The 16,586-nt window shown below is 40.5% G+C and overlaps 1 protein-coding gene across 1 annotated transcript in view; it reads left to right on the top strand.

Annotated features, from left to right (window-relative positions):
* LOC128700902 (serine-rich adhesin for platelets) overlaps positions 1–16,381 on the top strand; it is a 492,925-nt gene extending 476,544 nt beyond the window's left edge. The window contains exons 12-13 of the mRNA XM_070104797.1: positions 5,148–5,281; positions 14,366–16,381. Of these exons, the coding sequence (XP_069960898.1) occupies positions 5,148–5,281; positions 14,366–14,635 (404 nt within the window). The 3' untranslated portion in view covers positions 14,636–16,381. The remainder of the gene's footprint in view (positions 1–5,147; positions 5,282–14,365) is intronic.
* The last annotated feature ends 205 nt before the right edge of the window (positions 16,382–16,586 follow it).

The following is a 16,586-nucleotide window of genomic DNA, read 5'->3' as shown; positions in this document are numbered from 1 at the left end:
ATATACAGGAGAAGGGGTTACTAGCCCCTTGCTCCCGGCATTTTAGTCGCCTCTTACAACACGCATGGCTTACGGAGGAAGAATTCTGTTCCACTTCCCTATGGAGATAAGAGGAAATAAACAAGAACAAGAACTAGAAAGAAAATAGAAGAAAACCCAGAGGGGTGTGTATATATATATATATGCTTGTACATGTATGTGTAGTGTGACCTAAGTGTAAGTAGAAGTAGCAAGACGTACCTGAAATCTTGCATGTTTATGAGACAGAAAAAAGACACCAGCAATCCTACCATCATGTAAAACAATTACAGGTTTCTGTTTTACACTCACTTGGCAGGATGGTAGTACCTCCCTGGGCAGTTGCTGTCTACCAACCTACTACCTAGGAGTATGAATAATGCAATTAATTATATAAATGCTTGAACTACTATATACAGCACTCGAAAAAAAAATTAATATCCCCTGGGGCTTTTCATAGACCTATGGAAAGTATTTGGTACAGCAGACCACAATCTCTTGCAACTAAAGTTTGAACATTATGGGGTAAGAGGACATTCCCTCAATTACCTAAAATCTTATCTTAGCAATAGACACCAGTTTGTACACACAAATGACCTCCACTGCTCAGCCTCTAGTTGCTGGTGTCCCACAGGGTAGTGTCTTTGGCCCACTACCCTGTCATTTATATCAGTGACCTTCCCAGTGCATCTAAGCTTCTTATACCAGTTTTATTCACAGGTGACACTACTTATGTCTTCTCCCACTTGAACCCGGCTATGCTTAGAGAGACTGTAAACGACGAGCTACTAAAAATATCTTGGATTATAACCAAGAAACTCGCTCTCAATATTAACTAAACCTACTTCATGCTGTTTGGAAACAGAGCTTTAAATATCAAGCTAAACATACCAATAAATGGTTCACCCATTAAAAGACACACTGAGGGCAAATTTCTAGGTCTTCACCTTAACTGTAATCTTAAATTTCAGACCCACATCCAGCATATATCCAAGAAAGTGTCCAAAACAGTAGGCATCCTTCCCAAGATATGGTACTATGTACCCCAAATGGCACTTCTTGCACGATACCACTCTCTGATGTTTACCTACCTCACCTATAGTATTTGTGTTTGGGGTTCAACCACGGCCAGTCACCTTAAACTATTAATAACCCAACAAAAAGCTGCTGTTTGGTTGGTTACCAATTCCTGCACCAGGCAACGCACACTACTGTACTGCTCTTTAAGAGCTTGAACTTATTTAATAAACAAAATATTCAATCATATTATTGTGCTTACTATGTATACAGAACATTATAGTACTCTGATATAAATCCTCCTTTCAAAGTACTCCTTGACAACTACAACAGAACACACAGGTATAATACAAGGCACAAAACACTCTTCGACATCCCTTGTGTCCATCTCACCCGGTGCAAAAATGCTGTGCACATAAAGGGCCCAAGGGTCTGGAATTCATTGCCTGAACCAGCAACATGTCCCTTGCCTGGAAATCATTTTAGGGCTATACTTAACCCTTTCAGGGTCGACAGGCCCTCTCCCAGACTTGTTCTCAGGGTCGACAAATTTAAAAAAAAAAAAAATATTTTTTCTTACGAAAAGTTAGAGAATCTTTTCCCGATCATAATGACACCAAAAGTATGAAATTTGATGGAAAACTTACAGAATTATGCTCTCGCGAAGTTAGCAATCTCGACGATGTTTACGCATCAATGATTTTGCCCACTTTGAGCCCTATTTTCGGCCAATTCCAGTGTACTAGTCGACAAAAATCATAACTATTTCGCTAGAACTCCATTTTTTTCTATCGAATGCGTACAAGAAACCACCCATTTACCGATTTCAACTATCCAATACAGTGGTCAGAATTTACCAATTTTGCCAATTTCACACAAATTTCAAAAGATGCCAATTTCCAAATAGGGTCCAGAATAAATAAGAAAGACATTCCTGGCACTAAAATAACATTTTCTCTGTTCATTAGTCACATCCCCAGGCCCCTCTTACATTCTTTTGCTTTCCACTTTGAATTTTTAATCTCACAAAAAATAGAAGATTTACTGTTATGCAGACTACTGCATTAGTGTAGAAATGGTATAAATAATATCAGTGCACTTGTGAAAGAATATTAGACTCACCAGTTGATGTGTATTGGACGTGTAGCTTGAGCTCAATTTCAAGGTACTTTTCATTGTAAAACCAATCAAAATCGTCTCAATTTCTGTAATATGTCTTCCATTCTATAAAATGAGACCAAGAAAACTAGAATACCATCATAAATACCATATGAAAATACAGTGCAAAGTCGCTGTTTTAAACCAAAAACACTGTCAAAGTTTTTTTTTTTCTCATTACGCTCTGTGTGCCGCAGGATTTTTTTTATACTGCGCACACTGACCACATAGACCCATTCTTTCATATGTAGGCCTACCAGCTTTCTCTCACTTGATTTGAGGGCACTAGAATTTAGGCATACTAGTACGTCAAAAACCCTGGTGCGTAAGCCGTACTAGTACGTCAGGAACCCTGAAAGGGTTAAAAAATCATCTCATATCCAAAAATTAACCATGCCAACACTATGCTAAATCACATATAGCCAGCTTGAAGCAACTCAAAAACTCCTGAAAAAGTTTACAACAGCTTAATTAACTAAACACTAACACACACTTATAATTGTAGTACTATTGTATTTTTGTTATTTGTGCTAAATTGTAATACTGATCATTTTTCTGATATGCTACTTCACAACTATATATTTTATTACTGTAAACCATTAGCTACCTCACTTTTGTAATAATGAAAATTATTTATTTATTTTATTATCACACTGGCCGATTCCCACCCAGGCAGGGTGGCCCGAAAATGAAAAACTTTCACATCATTCACTCCATCACTGTCATGCCAGAAGGGTGCTTTACACTACAGTTTTTAAACTGCAACATTAACACCCCTCCTTCAGAGTGCAGGCACTGTACTTCCCATCTCCAGGACTCAAGTCCGGCCTGCCGGTTTCCCTGAACCCCTTCATAAATGTTACTTTGCTCACACTCCAACAGCACATCAGGTATTAAAAACCATTTGTCTCCATTCACTCCTATCAAACACGCTCATGCATGCCTGCTGGAAGTCCAAGCCCTTCGCACACAAAACCTCCTTTACCCCTCCCTCCAACCTTTCCTAGGCCGACCCCTACCCCGCCTTCCTTCCTCTACAGACTGATACACTCTTGAAGTCATTCTGTTTCGCTCCATTCTCTCTACATGTCCGAACCACCTCAACAACCCTTCCTCAGCCCTCTGGACAACAGTTTTGGTAATCCCGCACCTCCTCCTAACTTCCAAACTACGAATTCTCTGCATTATATTCACACCACACATTGCCCTCAGACATGACATCTCCACTGACTCCAGCCTTCTCCTCGCTGCAACATTCATCACCCATGCTTCACACCCATATAAGAGAGTTGGTAAAACTATACTCTCATACATTCCCCTCTTTGCCTCCAAGGACAAAGTTCTTTATCTCCACAGACTCCTAAGTGCACCACTCACCCTTTTCCCTTCATCAATTCTATGATTCACCTCATCTTTCATAGACCCATCCGCTGACACGTCCACTCCCAAATATCTGAATACATTCACCTCCTCCATACTCTCTCCCTCCAATCTGATATCCAATCTTTCATCACCTAATCTTTTTGTTATCCTCATAACCTTACTCTTTCCTGTATTCACTTTTAATTTTCTTCTTTTGCACACCCTACCAAATTCATCCACCAATGAAAATATTGTATAATTAAAATTTGCCATTCTTTAACTATCTAGTCTTGAGTACGGTGGAACCTCTTTTTTCGGCCACTGCATTTATTGGCCGATTCGTATTTAGGCCAGTTTTTTTGGGGGGGATATTTTGCTCTGTATTTCGGCCGTTGCCTCGTATATTGGCCATATTAGACGCATCAGCCCGGGACACTGTGCATAGGTGAGTCAGTCTCCCTTTGTCTATCGGCGAGTGAGCATATACTCCACACATTCATCCAAACATTTCCTTAAAATCCATTGTTTTTGGTGTTTTTTTATTAAGCGCGACTGTGAAATAAGTCACCATGGGATATATGGCTAAAACAAATCAACAATCACTTCTATCCTGGCAAAAAAAGAACAAATCAAGGAAGCTGATGTGGCTTGTTTAAGTGCGACTGTGAAATAAGTCACCATGGGCAGGGAGTTTAGCAGGGAGTGTAGCAGGGAAACAGGGAGTGTGGAAGGGAGGCAGGGAGTGTAGTTGGCAGGCAGGCAGGGAGTGTAGCAGAGAAACAAGGAGTGTAGCAGGCAGGCAGGGAGTGTAGCATGGAGGGAGAGAGTGTAGCAGGGAGGCAGGGAGTTTAGCAGGGAAACAGAGACTGTGGAAGGGAGGCAGGGAGTGCAGCAGGCATGCAGGGAGTGTAGCAGGCAGGGAGGGAAGTAATCCCAGAGAGGGCTTTGTTACCTGAAGTCCTTACGGAAGGGGATTCCCCTTCCAAAAAATAATCAGTCCTCCCTCTCTCCATAAACCAACGAGAGTCTTCAATAATGGTATGTAATAGTGATTTAAATGTTTATTTATTAATTTTATTTAATTCTCTTTGTTTTGTCTATGTAAAACTATAATTAATCTTTAAAATATGTATTATTTGTGAATATTTTTGGGTGTCTGGAATGGATTAATTGTATTTACATTAATTCTTATTGGAAATACTTCTTTGAATTTAGGCTGTTTCGAATTTAGGCCGACTTTCTGGAACGGATTACGGCCAAAAAACGAGGGTCCACTGTAGTCAGTAAACATTAGGATTAGTCTGCCTGAAATGCCCTGGCATGTTGGTGGCTTTCTTTGTACCTAATAAAGAGTGAGACTAGGCCTATAGGCTGTCTGCAAGGCAGAGGGAAAGGATCCAACTGTGTGCCATTTGCTTGCCTAAATTTATGCCATTCTAGCTGAAAATCACACATTCTCCAAATAAAAAAAATTATTTCGGAAAGTGCTAATGGAAAGCATATACATATGTCTTAACCGATGGTCTCCATTGTATAAATATATAGATGTACATGCCCATTATGCCTCACTAACATGGTAACTTTCCACACAGACGGCGAGGAACACATTGGCTTGGCCTCGGAGATCTCGGAGTTGCAGAAAGAGAACGTTACAATGGAGGCCCACGTGACCAAATTACGCCATGACGTATCGTCTATGGAGGCTGCACTCAAGGTAGAACAGAAGGTAAGTGTTGAAGGCCTAAGTTTGAAGACTAGGGATGTGACAATCAGTCAAGATTGAGCAGAAAGTACGTGTTGAATGCATAGGGTCAAGAAGTAGATAGGTGACGAAAGCAATGAGAGAGATCAGCGAGAGAGACTAGAGAAATTTCCAAAGAGGAATTTTATGAAAGGGAAAAGCCTGGGAAGAGAGGATGGTAAAAGGCATGAATGAGGCATAAGAGAAGAGGGAGCAAGAGGAAGAGGGAAGAGTAGAAAACATAATAAGAAGAGGGAAAGGGAGAATCAAAGGTATAAATAAGAAATACCAGTAGATTAGTCCCTCGTATCTGCAGGGTATACCTTCCAAGCTCTGTCACGGATACCCGAAACTGTGGATAGTAGCGAACCTTATACAGAAGTCATTTTTTGTTTACGTACACCTTTGATGAGTTTCGAGAGTCTGGCTACTCTCAGGTGCTTGCCTGATCAACGAGGCTGTTGCTGCTGGAGGCCCACTGCCCCACATATCCATCACAGCCTGCTTGATGTGGCACCTTGAAGATACTGGTCCAGTTTCCTCTTGAGCCGTGTTTCCGATATCTTCTTGTAAGATGTTGAATAGTCTGGGACCCCGAATGTTAATACAGTGCTCCTCACTGGGTTGATTTTGCACTTCCTCCCTTATCTCTCATCCCAGTATGTCATGGCAGTGTGCAAATTTGGGACCAGACCCTCGAGTACATTCAGGTATATCTCTTTCTTTCTTTCAACAAACCGGCCATATCCCACCAAGGCAGGGTGGCCCAAAAAGAAAAACGAAAGTTTCTCTTTAGATTTAGTAATTTATACAAGAGAAGGGGTTACTAGCCCCTTGCCCCTGGCATTTTAGTCGCCTCTTACAACACGCATGGCTTACGGAGGAAGAATTCTGTTCCACTTCCCCATGGAGATAAGAGGAAATAAACAAGAACAAGAACTAGAAAAAAAATAGCAGAAAACCCAGAGAGGTGTGTATATATATGCTTGTACATGTATGTGTAATGTGACCTAAGTGTAAGTAGATGTAGCAAGATGTACCTGAAATCTTGCATGATTAAGAGACAGAAAAAAAGACACCAGCAATCCTACCATCATGTAAAACAATTACAGGCTTTCGTTTTACACTCACTTGGCAGGACGTTTCGGGTATATATTATCATGTATCTCTCTCTCCTCCGCTCCAGTGAGTACATGTTCAAGACTTTAAGGCATTCTCAGTAATTTAAGTTCTTTACTGGCTCTGTGTGTACCATAAATGATCTCTGTATTTGTTCCAGCCCTGATATTTCTCCTGCTTTGAATGGGGTCATCAGCACTGAGCAATATTCCAAATGAGGGAGCACTAGCCGGTTGAAGAGTGTCAGCATTGGCATTATTTCCCTTGTTTTGAAAGTTCTTAATACCCACTCCAACATCCTCCTGGCTGTTGTGATCTCTGTTTTATTATGTTCTTTGAAAGAAAGGTCAGCTGGACTTTACCTGGAGAGGGTTTCGGGGGTCAATGCCCCCGTGGCCCGGTCTGAGACCAGGCCTCATGGTGGATCAGGGTCTGATCAGCCAGGCTGTTACTGCTGGCTGCACACAAGCTGACATACAAACCACAGCCCAGTTGGTCAGGTACTGACTTTAGGTGACATAATTCTTTCCATACCTAAGCAGCTGGAACTCTTCACCATTGAACGTTATGTTGTTCTCCACTGCTCACTGGAAAACCCTACTTATGTCTCCATGTAATTTTTGAGTGTCTTCTACTGTGGTGACTTTCATGCTTATTTTAGTGTCATCTGTAAATGATAGTACAAAACTGTAACAGGTGGTTTTTATCTATGTCTTCTGTGAGGATGAGATATGGCAGAGGTGCCAGGACAGTGCCTTGGGGAACTAAGTTTTTTACCTTGCTGATGCTGATTTTTCTCTGTTTACTACTACTACTATTTGTGTTTTGTTTGTTAAGAATCTGAAAATCCATCTGCCTACCTTGCCCTTATTTTGTGTACTCTCACTCCATGATCACATTTCTCAAATGCCTCTGCAATATCTGTATAAATCACATCTGTGTTTTGGTCATCTACCAATGTCTCCATAATTCTGTCAGTGGTTCAGCAACTTGGACAGGCATGATTGTCCTGCTCTAAAACCATGCTGGTTTGTGTTATGCCGGTTGTGCTTGTTCACAAAGTTTGTAATCTGCCGTCTCATCACTCTTTTGAAGATTTTTATGATGTGAGATGTTAGGGCTACTGGTCTGTATTTTTAGCTAGTGCTCTATTGCCTCCCTTATGCAAAGAAGCTGTCTACACTATTTAAGGTCATTGGTATTTCACCTAGATCTAGTCTCTTTCTCGAAAGACTACTGAGGGCTTATTCTAGTGGTACTTTGCACTTCTTTTATAAATAGAGCATTCCATGAATCTGGTCCAGCTGCTGAGCGAGTGGGTATGTTATCCATTTCTTTTTTGAAATCTATGGGATTTGTACTAATGTCAGTTAGATGGTCTGCACGGCCTTCTGCTGGAATGAAGAGGAAGGAAGAATTCTGTTCCACTTCCCCATGGAGATAAGAGGAAATAAACAAGAAGAACTAGAAAGAAAATAGCAGAAAACCCAGAGGGGTGTGTGTATATATGCTTGTACATGTATGTGTAGTGTGACCTAAGTGTAAGTAGAAGTAGCAAAATGTACCTGAAATCTTGCATGTTTATGAGACAGAAAAAATGACACCAGCAATCCTACCATCATGTAAAACAATTTTTATGTTCTGATAATTACAGTTTATAATAGTTCTTGTGATTTCATAGCCAATCTTTGTTCTGACACTAATATTAGGTACTGAAATAGTACTCAGATAGTCACAATCATACCGACAGGTATTTGTAGGCCTCGGCAATGTTTTAGACATGCTGGAGTATATATGAAACTTCTTGAAGCATGGTATTTATGACAAGTGTTGCTAAACTGCTGACAGGGTAAGCAGTGGTGTGACACTATGATAGTGCACTGCTGCAGGGAACCCTGGCTTTATTTGTTTTCACTGTTAAACACAAACATGTATGTCTTTCTGTCTATCTGTCTGTCTAGCTCTGCTTATCTGTCTTTCTGCCTGTGTGTGTCTTTCTGTCTGCCAGTGTGTGTGTATCTTTGTCTGCTTGTGTGTGTCTGTCTTTCTGTATGCCTGTGTGTCTTTGTCTTTCTGTCTGCCTGTGTATGTCTGTCAGTCTTGTCTCTCAGACAGAGAAAGAGACAGATAGACAGAGATATAGACAGATACAGAGACAGAGCAAGTGGAATAAAAAATGAAAGGATGTTGCACGAATGTTACACATGGGTTATTATTGAGGTTTCTGATATTTCCCTGACCACTTGTGGCCACATCCATCACTTTCATCTTAAAAGGGGATTGTTGATACAACATGACATTAGTGAATACCTGGTGTTTGCCACAATATTTCCTCTAGCTGGTGCTCAATTGAACTGGTGCTCAATTGAACTGGTGCTCAATTGAACTGGTGCTCCCAAAAGTTACTAAGCGATCCCTGATTTTTTTAATGCTGCACACACTGAGTGTTAAGACTCATTCTATACTGACCAGGCATCTCAGGGCAATCGTGCCAAATTTGGAGGCAGGAAAAATAAAACATAGATCTACGTTTGGAGCTCTAGCGGTGCAAACGTAGATGTATGTTTGGACAGTTTAAAGGTTAATGGTGTCAGGTACTGGTTGGTCATCTGCTAGTCCAAGGTCAATGTTGAAGATTACAGCTAGTAGTAGGTAGTGCTTGTCCACTTGATTGTTTGTTATTAGTGTTTTTAGTTTATCAACAAAAGTTGGGATATTAGTACGAGGCATCCTGTATATAGCACCAATTATTATAGGAGTCTTAAGGGTTTTATACAGAGAAATTTGCAAATGTATATATCTACCATATTCATCCCACCTGGGGGGCCACTGCCAGATCACCATCTGGAGAAGACCCGGGCCGGAAGTATCGGCGAATCAACATGAATGAATGAACCATATTCATCACTGTAGCATGTAGTGTTGCAACATGATAATTCATTAGAGTAATAGATGGCAATACCTCCCCTAATTTGGTCCGGCCTGCAGTTGCAGATTGCTATCTATCCTGGTAGTGTGTAGATGTCTATTGTGTTTTGCTTAAGTCAGGTTTCATTAAGAATAATAGAGGAGAAGGTTGTCTTTAATGAATCATGGAGTACTAGGAGATCATCATAGTATTTACTTAGGGATCTACTGTTGTGATTGAAAATTGTAACATTTCTGACATTAACCCTTTCAGGGTTAGGCCACACTAGTATGGCTTGCGCACCAGGGTCCATGACGTACTAGTACTCATAAATTCTAGCGCCTTCAAATCTAGTGAGAGAAAGCTGGTAGGCCTACATATGAAAGAATGGGTCTATGTGGTCAGTGTGCACAGTATAAAAAAAATCCTGCAGCACACAGCGCGTAATGAGAAAAAAAAAAACTTTGACCATGTTTTTGGATTAAAACAGCGACTTTGCACTATATTTTTGTATGGTATTTATTGTCAATGGTCCAAGTCGGACCGAAACGTCGCCGTAAGCTTCTCTCTTTTATGTGCGGGTTATTTGTGTATCGTTCCAGTCACGGTATTGTGCCTTTTTTTGTTATTTGTTGTATTCTAGTTTTCCTGGTCTCATTGTATAGAATGGAAGACATATTACAGAAATTGAGATGACTTTGACTGGATTTACAATGAAAAGTACCTTGAAATTGAGCTCAAAGTAGCAGAAATGTTTGATTTTTACCAAAGTTCAAAAGTAAACAAATTATACTAAGCGTCTAATACCATCTTTTAGGAGTGAAGAAGAGCAGACTGTAAGTGTCGTGGAGGTACGTGAGGCATTATGTAGAATGAAAGGGGGTAAAGCAGCTGGAACTGATGGGATCATGACAGAAATGTTAAAAGCAGGGGGGGATATAGTGTTGGAGTGGTTGGTACTTTTGTTTAATAAATGTATGAAAGAGGGGAAGGTACCTAGGGATTGGCGGAGAGCATGTATAGTCCCTTTATATAAAGGGAAAGGGGACAAAAGAGATTGTAAAAATTATAGAGGAAAGAGTTTACTGCGTATACCAGGAAAAGTATACGGTAGGGTTATAATTGAAAGAATTAGAGGTAAGACAGAATGTAGAATTGCGGACGAACAAGGAGGTTTCAGAGTGGGTAGGGGATGTGTAGATCAAGTGTTTACATTGAAGCATATATGTGAACAGTATTTAGATAAAGGTAGGGAAGTTTTTATTGCATTTATGGATTTAGAAAAGGCATATGATAGAGTGGATAGAGGAGCAATGTGGCAGATGTTGCAAGTATATGGAATAGGTGGTAAGTTACTAAATGCTGTAAAGAGCTTTTATGAGGATAGTGAGGCTCAGGTTAGGGTGTGTAGAAGAGAGGGAGAATACTTCCCGGTAAAAGTAGGTCTTAGACAGGGATGTGTAATGTCACCATGGTTGTTTAATATATTTATAGATGGGGTTGTAAAAGAAGTAAATGCTAGGGTGTTCGGGAGAGGGGTGGGATTAAATTATGGGGAATCAAATTCAAAATGGGAATTGACACAGTTACTTTTTGCTGATGATACTGTGCTTATGGGAGATTCTAAAGAAAAATTGCAAAGGTTAGTGGATGAGTTTGAGAATGTGTGTAAAGGTAGAAAGTTGAAAGTGAACATAGAAAAGAGTAAGGTGATGAGGGTATCAAATGATTTAGATAAAGAAAAATTGGATATCAAATTGGGGAGGAGGAGTATGGAAGAAGTGAATGTTTTCAGATACTTGGGAGTTGACGTGTCGGCGGATGGATTTATGAAGGATGAGGTTAATCATAGAATTGATGAGGGAAAAAAGGTGAGTGGTGCGTTGAGGTATATGTGGAGTCAAAAAACGTTATCTATGGAGGCAAAGAAGGGAATGTATGAAAGTATAGTAGTACCAACACTCTTATATGGATGTGAAGCTTGGGTGGTAAATGCAGCAGCGAGGAGACGGTTGGAGGCAGTGGAGATGTCCTGTCTAAGGGCAATGTGTGGTGTAAATATTATGCAGAAAATTCGGAGTGTGGAAATTAGGAGAAGGTGTGGAGTTAATAAAAGCATTAGTCAGAGGGCAGAAGAGGGGTTGTTGAGGTGGTTTGGTCATTTAGAGAGAATGGATCAAAGTAGAATGACATGGAAAGCATATAAATCTATAGGGGAAGGAAAGAGGGGTAGGGGTCGTCCTCGAAAGGGTTGGAAAGAGGGGGTAAAGGAGGTTTTGTGGGTGAGGGGCTTGGACTTCCAGCAAGCGTGCATGAGCGTGTTAGATAGGAGTGAATGGAGACGAATGATACTTGGGACCTGACGATCTGTTGGAGTGTGAAGGGATTCAGGGAAACCGGTTATTTTCATATAGTCGGACTTGAGTCCTGGAAATGGGAAGTACAATGCCTGCACTTTAAAGGAGGGGTTTGGGATATTGGCAGTTTGGAGGGATATGTTGTGTATCTCTATACGTATATGCTTCTAAACTGTTGTATTCTGAGCACCTCTGCAAAAGCAGTGATAATGTGTGAGTGTGGTGAAAGTGTTGAATGATGATGAAAGTATTTTCTTTTTGGGGATTTTCTTTCTTTTTTTGGGTCACCCTGCCTCGGTGGGAGACGACCGACTTGTTGAAAAAAAAAAAAAAAAAAAAAAAAAAGTCTAATACACGTCAACTGGTGAGTCTGATATTCTTTCACAAGTGCACTGATATTATTTATACCATTTCTACACTAATGCAGCAGTCTGCATAACAGTAAATCTTCTATTTTTTTTTTTTTTTTTTTTTTTTTTGAGAATAAAAATTCAAAGTGGAAAGCAAAAGAATGTAAGAGGGGTGTGGGGATGTGACTAATGAACAGAAGAAATGTTATTTTAGTGCCAGGAATGTTTTTCTTATTTATTCTAGACCCTATTTGGAAATCGGCATCTTTTGAAATTTGTGTGAAATTGGCAAAATTGCTTAATTCTGACCACTGTATTGGATAGTTGAAATCGGTAAATTGGTGGTTTCTTGTACTCATTCGACAGAAAAAATGGAGTTCTAGCGAAATAGTTATGATTTTTGTCGACTAGTACATTGGAATTGGCCGAAAATAGGGCTCAAAGTGGGCAAAATCGCCGATGCGTAAACGTCGTTGAGACCGCTAACTTCACGAGAGCATAATTCCGTAAGTTTTCCATCAAATTTCATACTTTTGGTGCCATTATGATCGGGAAAAGATTCTCTATCTTTTCATAAGAAAAAAATAATTATTTTTTTTTTTTTTTTTTTTTTTTTTTTTTTTAAATTTGGGGGACCCTGAGAACAAGTCTCTGAGAGGGCCTCTGGACCCTGAAAGGGTTAATGAGGACAGTACTGGCTTGTGTTGTTGTGTAGTAAAGACAGTTACTTTCAGTTAAATGGTGATTGGGATTTAGATCATAAAAATTTAGATCTGGGTCGATGTCAGCATTCAGCATTTAGGTTACCTGATAAATATTTAAATTGTAATTAATTGCAAAAGAGTGATAAGAGGTAATAAAAACAACTGTAATTAGGGGATAATTGGACCAAGTTGGAATTAATGTACAGTAGGGCCCCACTTATATGGCAGGTTAGATTCCAAGCTGTTGTTGGGGAGCAGAACCTCATTTTTTCCACTTATAAATGCTAGACAACAAGTTTACCTTAACTTATATTAAGTTAGTAATAGAACTAGGCATTAAAAAACAATAAAAAGTAAAATACATGCACAGTACATTCATTACTTACCTAAAAATATTTGTAGTCATATTAATGTAGGGCGAGAGGTGAGTAGTACTTATTTGTAGGAAGTCGAGTGTAGGTACCCCTGGCTCCCCATCTCAGACTTAATACATATATGATATTTAAAGCAGCCCAGAGAGATAAAATACACATACAGTACACTCGTTATTTACCTTAAAATATGTGTAGTCTTAATGTTGATGAGAGGTGAGTAGTATTTATTTGTAGGAAGTCATTGTAGGTAGCCGGTAGGTACCTTTGTATACAGGCTTAGCTGACATCAATGACATACTACTATATAGAAAGCCGCTTGTTATGTTGAGCATTTCGGGCAAATTTAGTCAGTTTTGTCCCAGAATGCGACCTACACCAGTCCACTAACACCCAGGTACCCATTATATTGATGGGTGAACATGGACAGCAGGTGTCTTAAAGAAACACGTCTTAATGTTTTCCAGCTGTACCAGGAATTCAATCCTCGCAATTTGTAAGTCCACCTGTGTTCTTTCTTCTTTGAGGTTGGTGTTGAGTTGGGTAACTTGTTCTCTGAGGATTTGATAGTGTCATCAGTCTCGTGTGGGTGTTGCTATGTTGTTCTGTATTTATTTATTGTTCCAGTGTTGTGATTCTGTCTAGGTAGTATGCATTGGAGGCTTTTAGTTTATGCATTTCCTGGGTTAGCATATCAATTTTTTGACCCTGGATGCTGATGAATTTGGCTACCTCTGGGTCTTGTATCTCTAAATTAAGGAATCCAGGGAAGGAGTTGTCTTCATTGTTTGGGGAAGCGCCCATATTGTTGTTGTTTGGTGAGTGTACTGTAGTAGGGGCTACAGTAGGTGGTGAGGGGTAGCATCTTTCTGGCTGGGAGGAGGCATGTACTTGTAGTAATGTTACTGTCACCTGCATTGTTGTGAGTCCTGGTTTAGTTACTGGATCTTCCTCTGTTGCCCTGATTCCTGGCCAGTGGCTTGAGATGACTTGTTTATGATTAGTGGGCAGATGTTCAGAAGTTTCTTTCACTTTGCCTGGTAGTGGGGTAGATGGTGGGGTCACAACAACAATAGTCTTCTTACTTGGTAATTTGTAAACAGTAGGAATAATCTGTCCAAAATGCACTACATGCTTGTAGCCCTCTTTTGTGCTTGACAGTATTTTATTACAAGTAAAATGCATTTTGTAAACTTCACAATGAATTTTATTTTTTTGTGTTTGTCTTTGGTATGTCATTGATGTGTTGTTTCCCTGCAGGAGGCGGCTGGTGCTGGTGAGAGGGGAGCACAGCTGACCGAGTACTACGAGTCGTTGCGGAACAACGTCATGTCACTCCTGGAACATGTTAAGCTTCCTGGGAGCGGCACCACGCCCAACAACGACCGTATTGGTCACGACAACTTTGACTCCTATCTCTCCAAAATTCACTCGCTCTGCACGGATAACTACTGCGAGGACTCCCGGCCCCTCTACGACAGCGTGCGTTCAGCTCTCCATGATTTCACAGTGCCCCCGACGCCCATCTGACATGACTAGGGGTACGCCGGGGCGGGGGCAGCACCCTCTATGGCCGCTGCCAACGTCCCACCCACCCACACCTATTTCCCAACTTCCTTTACAACGCCGTTCTTCGGTGTACCACCGGTGAACACAAGTGTGGCTAACAGTACACCCATGGGTAACACCATGAACAGCAGCATGGGGAACACCTTCAGCAGTACGAGCAACAACAACAACATGGGAGGCAGCAGGTGACGGGAGTAGATACCTCCCCTGCTCTCAGCTGGTGCTCTTCTACAACTAAACCTCATACCTGCAGTATCACACACCACCTTCTCCCTGCTGGACACTCATATAATGTAGTTATTGAAGGTTGTTTGTTGCCAGCCACAGTCATTATAGTGATCTGTGGTGTCCTGTGTGAGGGGGCCCTAGTGTGGCCTCTAACCAGGGCCTCGGGCTCTTCCTGCTACAAACCCAAGTGTGGAGGCCTTCAGTGGGAAGGCCTTCAGGTGCAAGGGCCTTCAGTGCAAGGGCCTTCTGTGTGAGGGCCTTCAGTTTGAGGGCCTTCAGTTTGAGGACCTTCAATGCGAGGGCCTTTGTGCATGGACCTTCTGTGCGAAGGCCTTCAGTACGAGGGCCTTCAGTACGAGGGCCTTCAGTGCAAGGGCCTTGAGGGCGATGGCCTCAGTGTGAGGGACTTTATGAGTGTGGCTTGAAGCCAGGCCCCAGCCTCTGCTCACTCTCTGTTGACACTTCTACCATGAGCTTTAACGTCTGCGATGTTAATGTAAATAATTTAAGACTTTTTTCTGAAAAAAAATAATATTTCACATAGGTCAAGTCGTTTGTTGGTGTATTTGAAAACTGTCTAGACAATTAGCTTGCTTGACATTGTCGAAAATCTAGTGTTGTGCGTGTATTAAGAAAGCCGACTTTACAGCAAGCTACGTGTCTACTGCACCAAGCCAGTGTGATGACGTATGTGTTAGAATAGGGAGCTTTTATAATGTTCCTTTATGTAAACTTTTATGTTTATTATAAAGCATGAGAAGTGAACTTTACTTCAGTTGAAAACTGACAAACACTGAAATATAACTCATGTTTTGCCAGTCCAGTGGTCATGGGTCAGCCTAGGGATACCCCAGTACCTCCACACAATTAATGGTTTTAAAAGTGGTCAGTGGGTATATGTTGCTTTTATGCCTCACTATCTAGTCAATAGGGAGATATTCTGGACATGAAAATAGTTGAGTTACCGTTTTATTGATATTTAAACTATACCTAGGTTATATACATTGCATAATAAGCGTTTACTCAAACTTCAGAATCATCTTCTTGGCATGTTAACTTTGATATTACTACAAAACATCCACAGGTTCAGTTTTCAAGTACAGGTCTCTATTGCTATGCCTTGTATGAAATTTAAAAAAACGTTTAGAACCATCATGAACCTACTGTAAAAAATATTATAACTGAGATACGTATATGTTGTCTGATAACACAAGTATAGATAACACAGTCTATATGTTTTCTGATAACACAAGTGTAAATTATTTTTATTTATATTTATACAGTGGAACCTTGACTTGTGAGTGTCTTAACATACGAGTTTTTCGAGATACGAGCGATCACTCGGTCGATTTTTTGCTCTGAATTACGAGCGAGCTTCTTCCCCTCCCCCCCCCCCAACCCACAACCTGCACACCTCACTTGTTTATCTATGATTTCATACTTTAATTCCATGGAAATCATCCTCTTTTTCTTAGCACTGTCCTTTGCACTTACTTTCTTTAGGACCCATGGTTAGAAAAAAGAAATTTGGCCAAATGACTTGGAAAAAATGTAAACAAAGCATGAGAGAAATACTTCCACAGCGAGGTAAACAGTGCGCTACACCAACTAGTGGTCATGCTCTGAAGCTTCTCATTATTATTATTATTATTATTATTATTATTTTTATTATTAATTTAAGGAA

Source organism: Cherax quadricarinatus, chromosome 94, assembly GCF_038502225.1.
Source record: "Cherax quadricarinatus isolate ZL_2023a chromosome 94, ASM3850222v1, whole genome shotgun sequence".
Classification (NCBI taxonomy): Eukaryota; Metazoa; Arthropoda; class Malacostraca; order Decapoda; family Parastacidae; genus Cherax; species Cherax quadricarinatus.
Note: the sequence above shows the minus strand (reverse complement) of the source record. Positions and strands in the feature narration are given on the sequence as shown.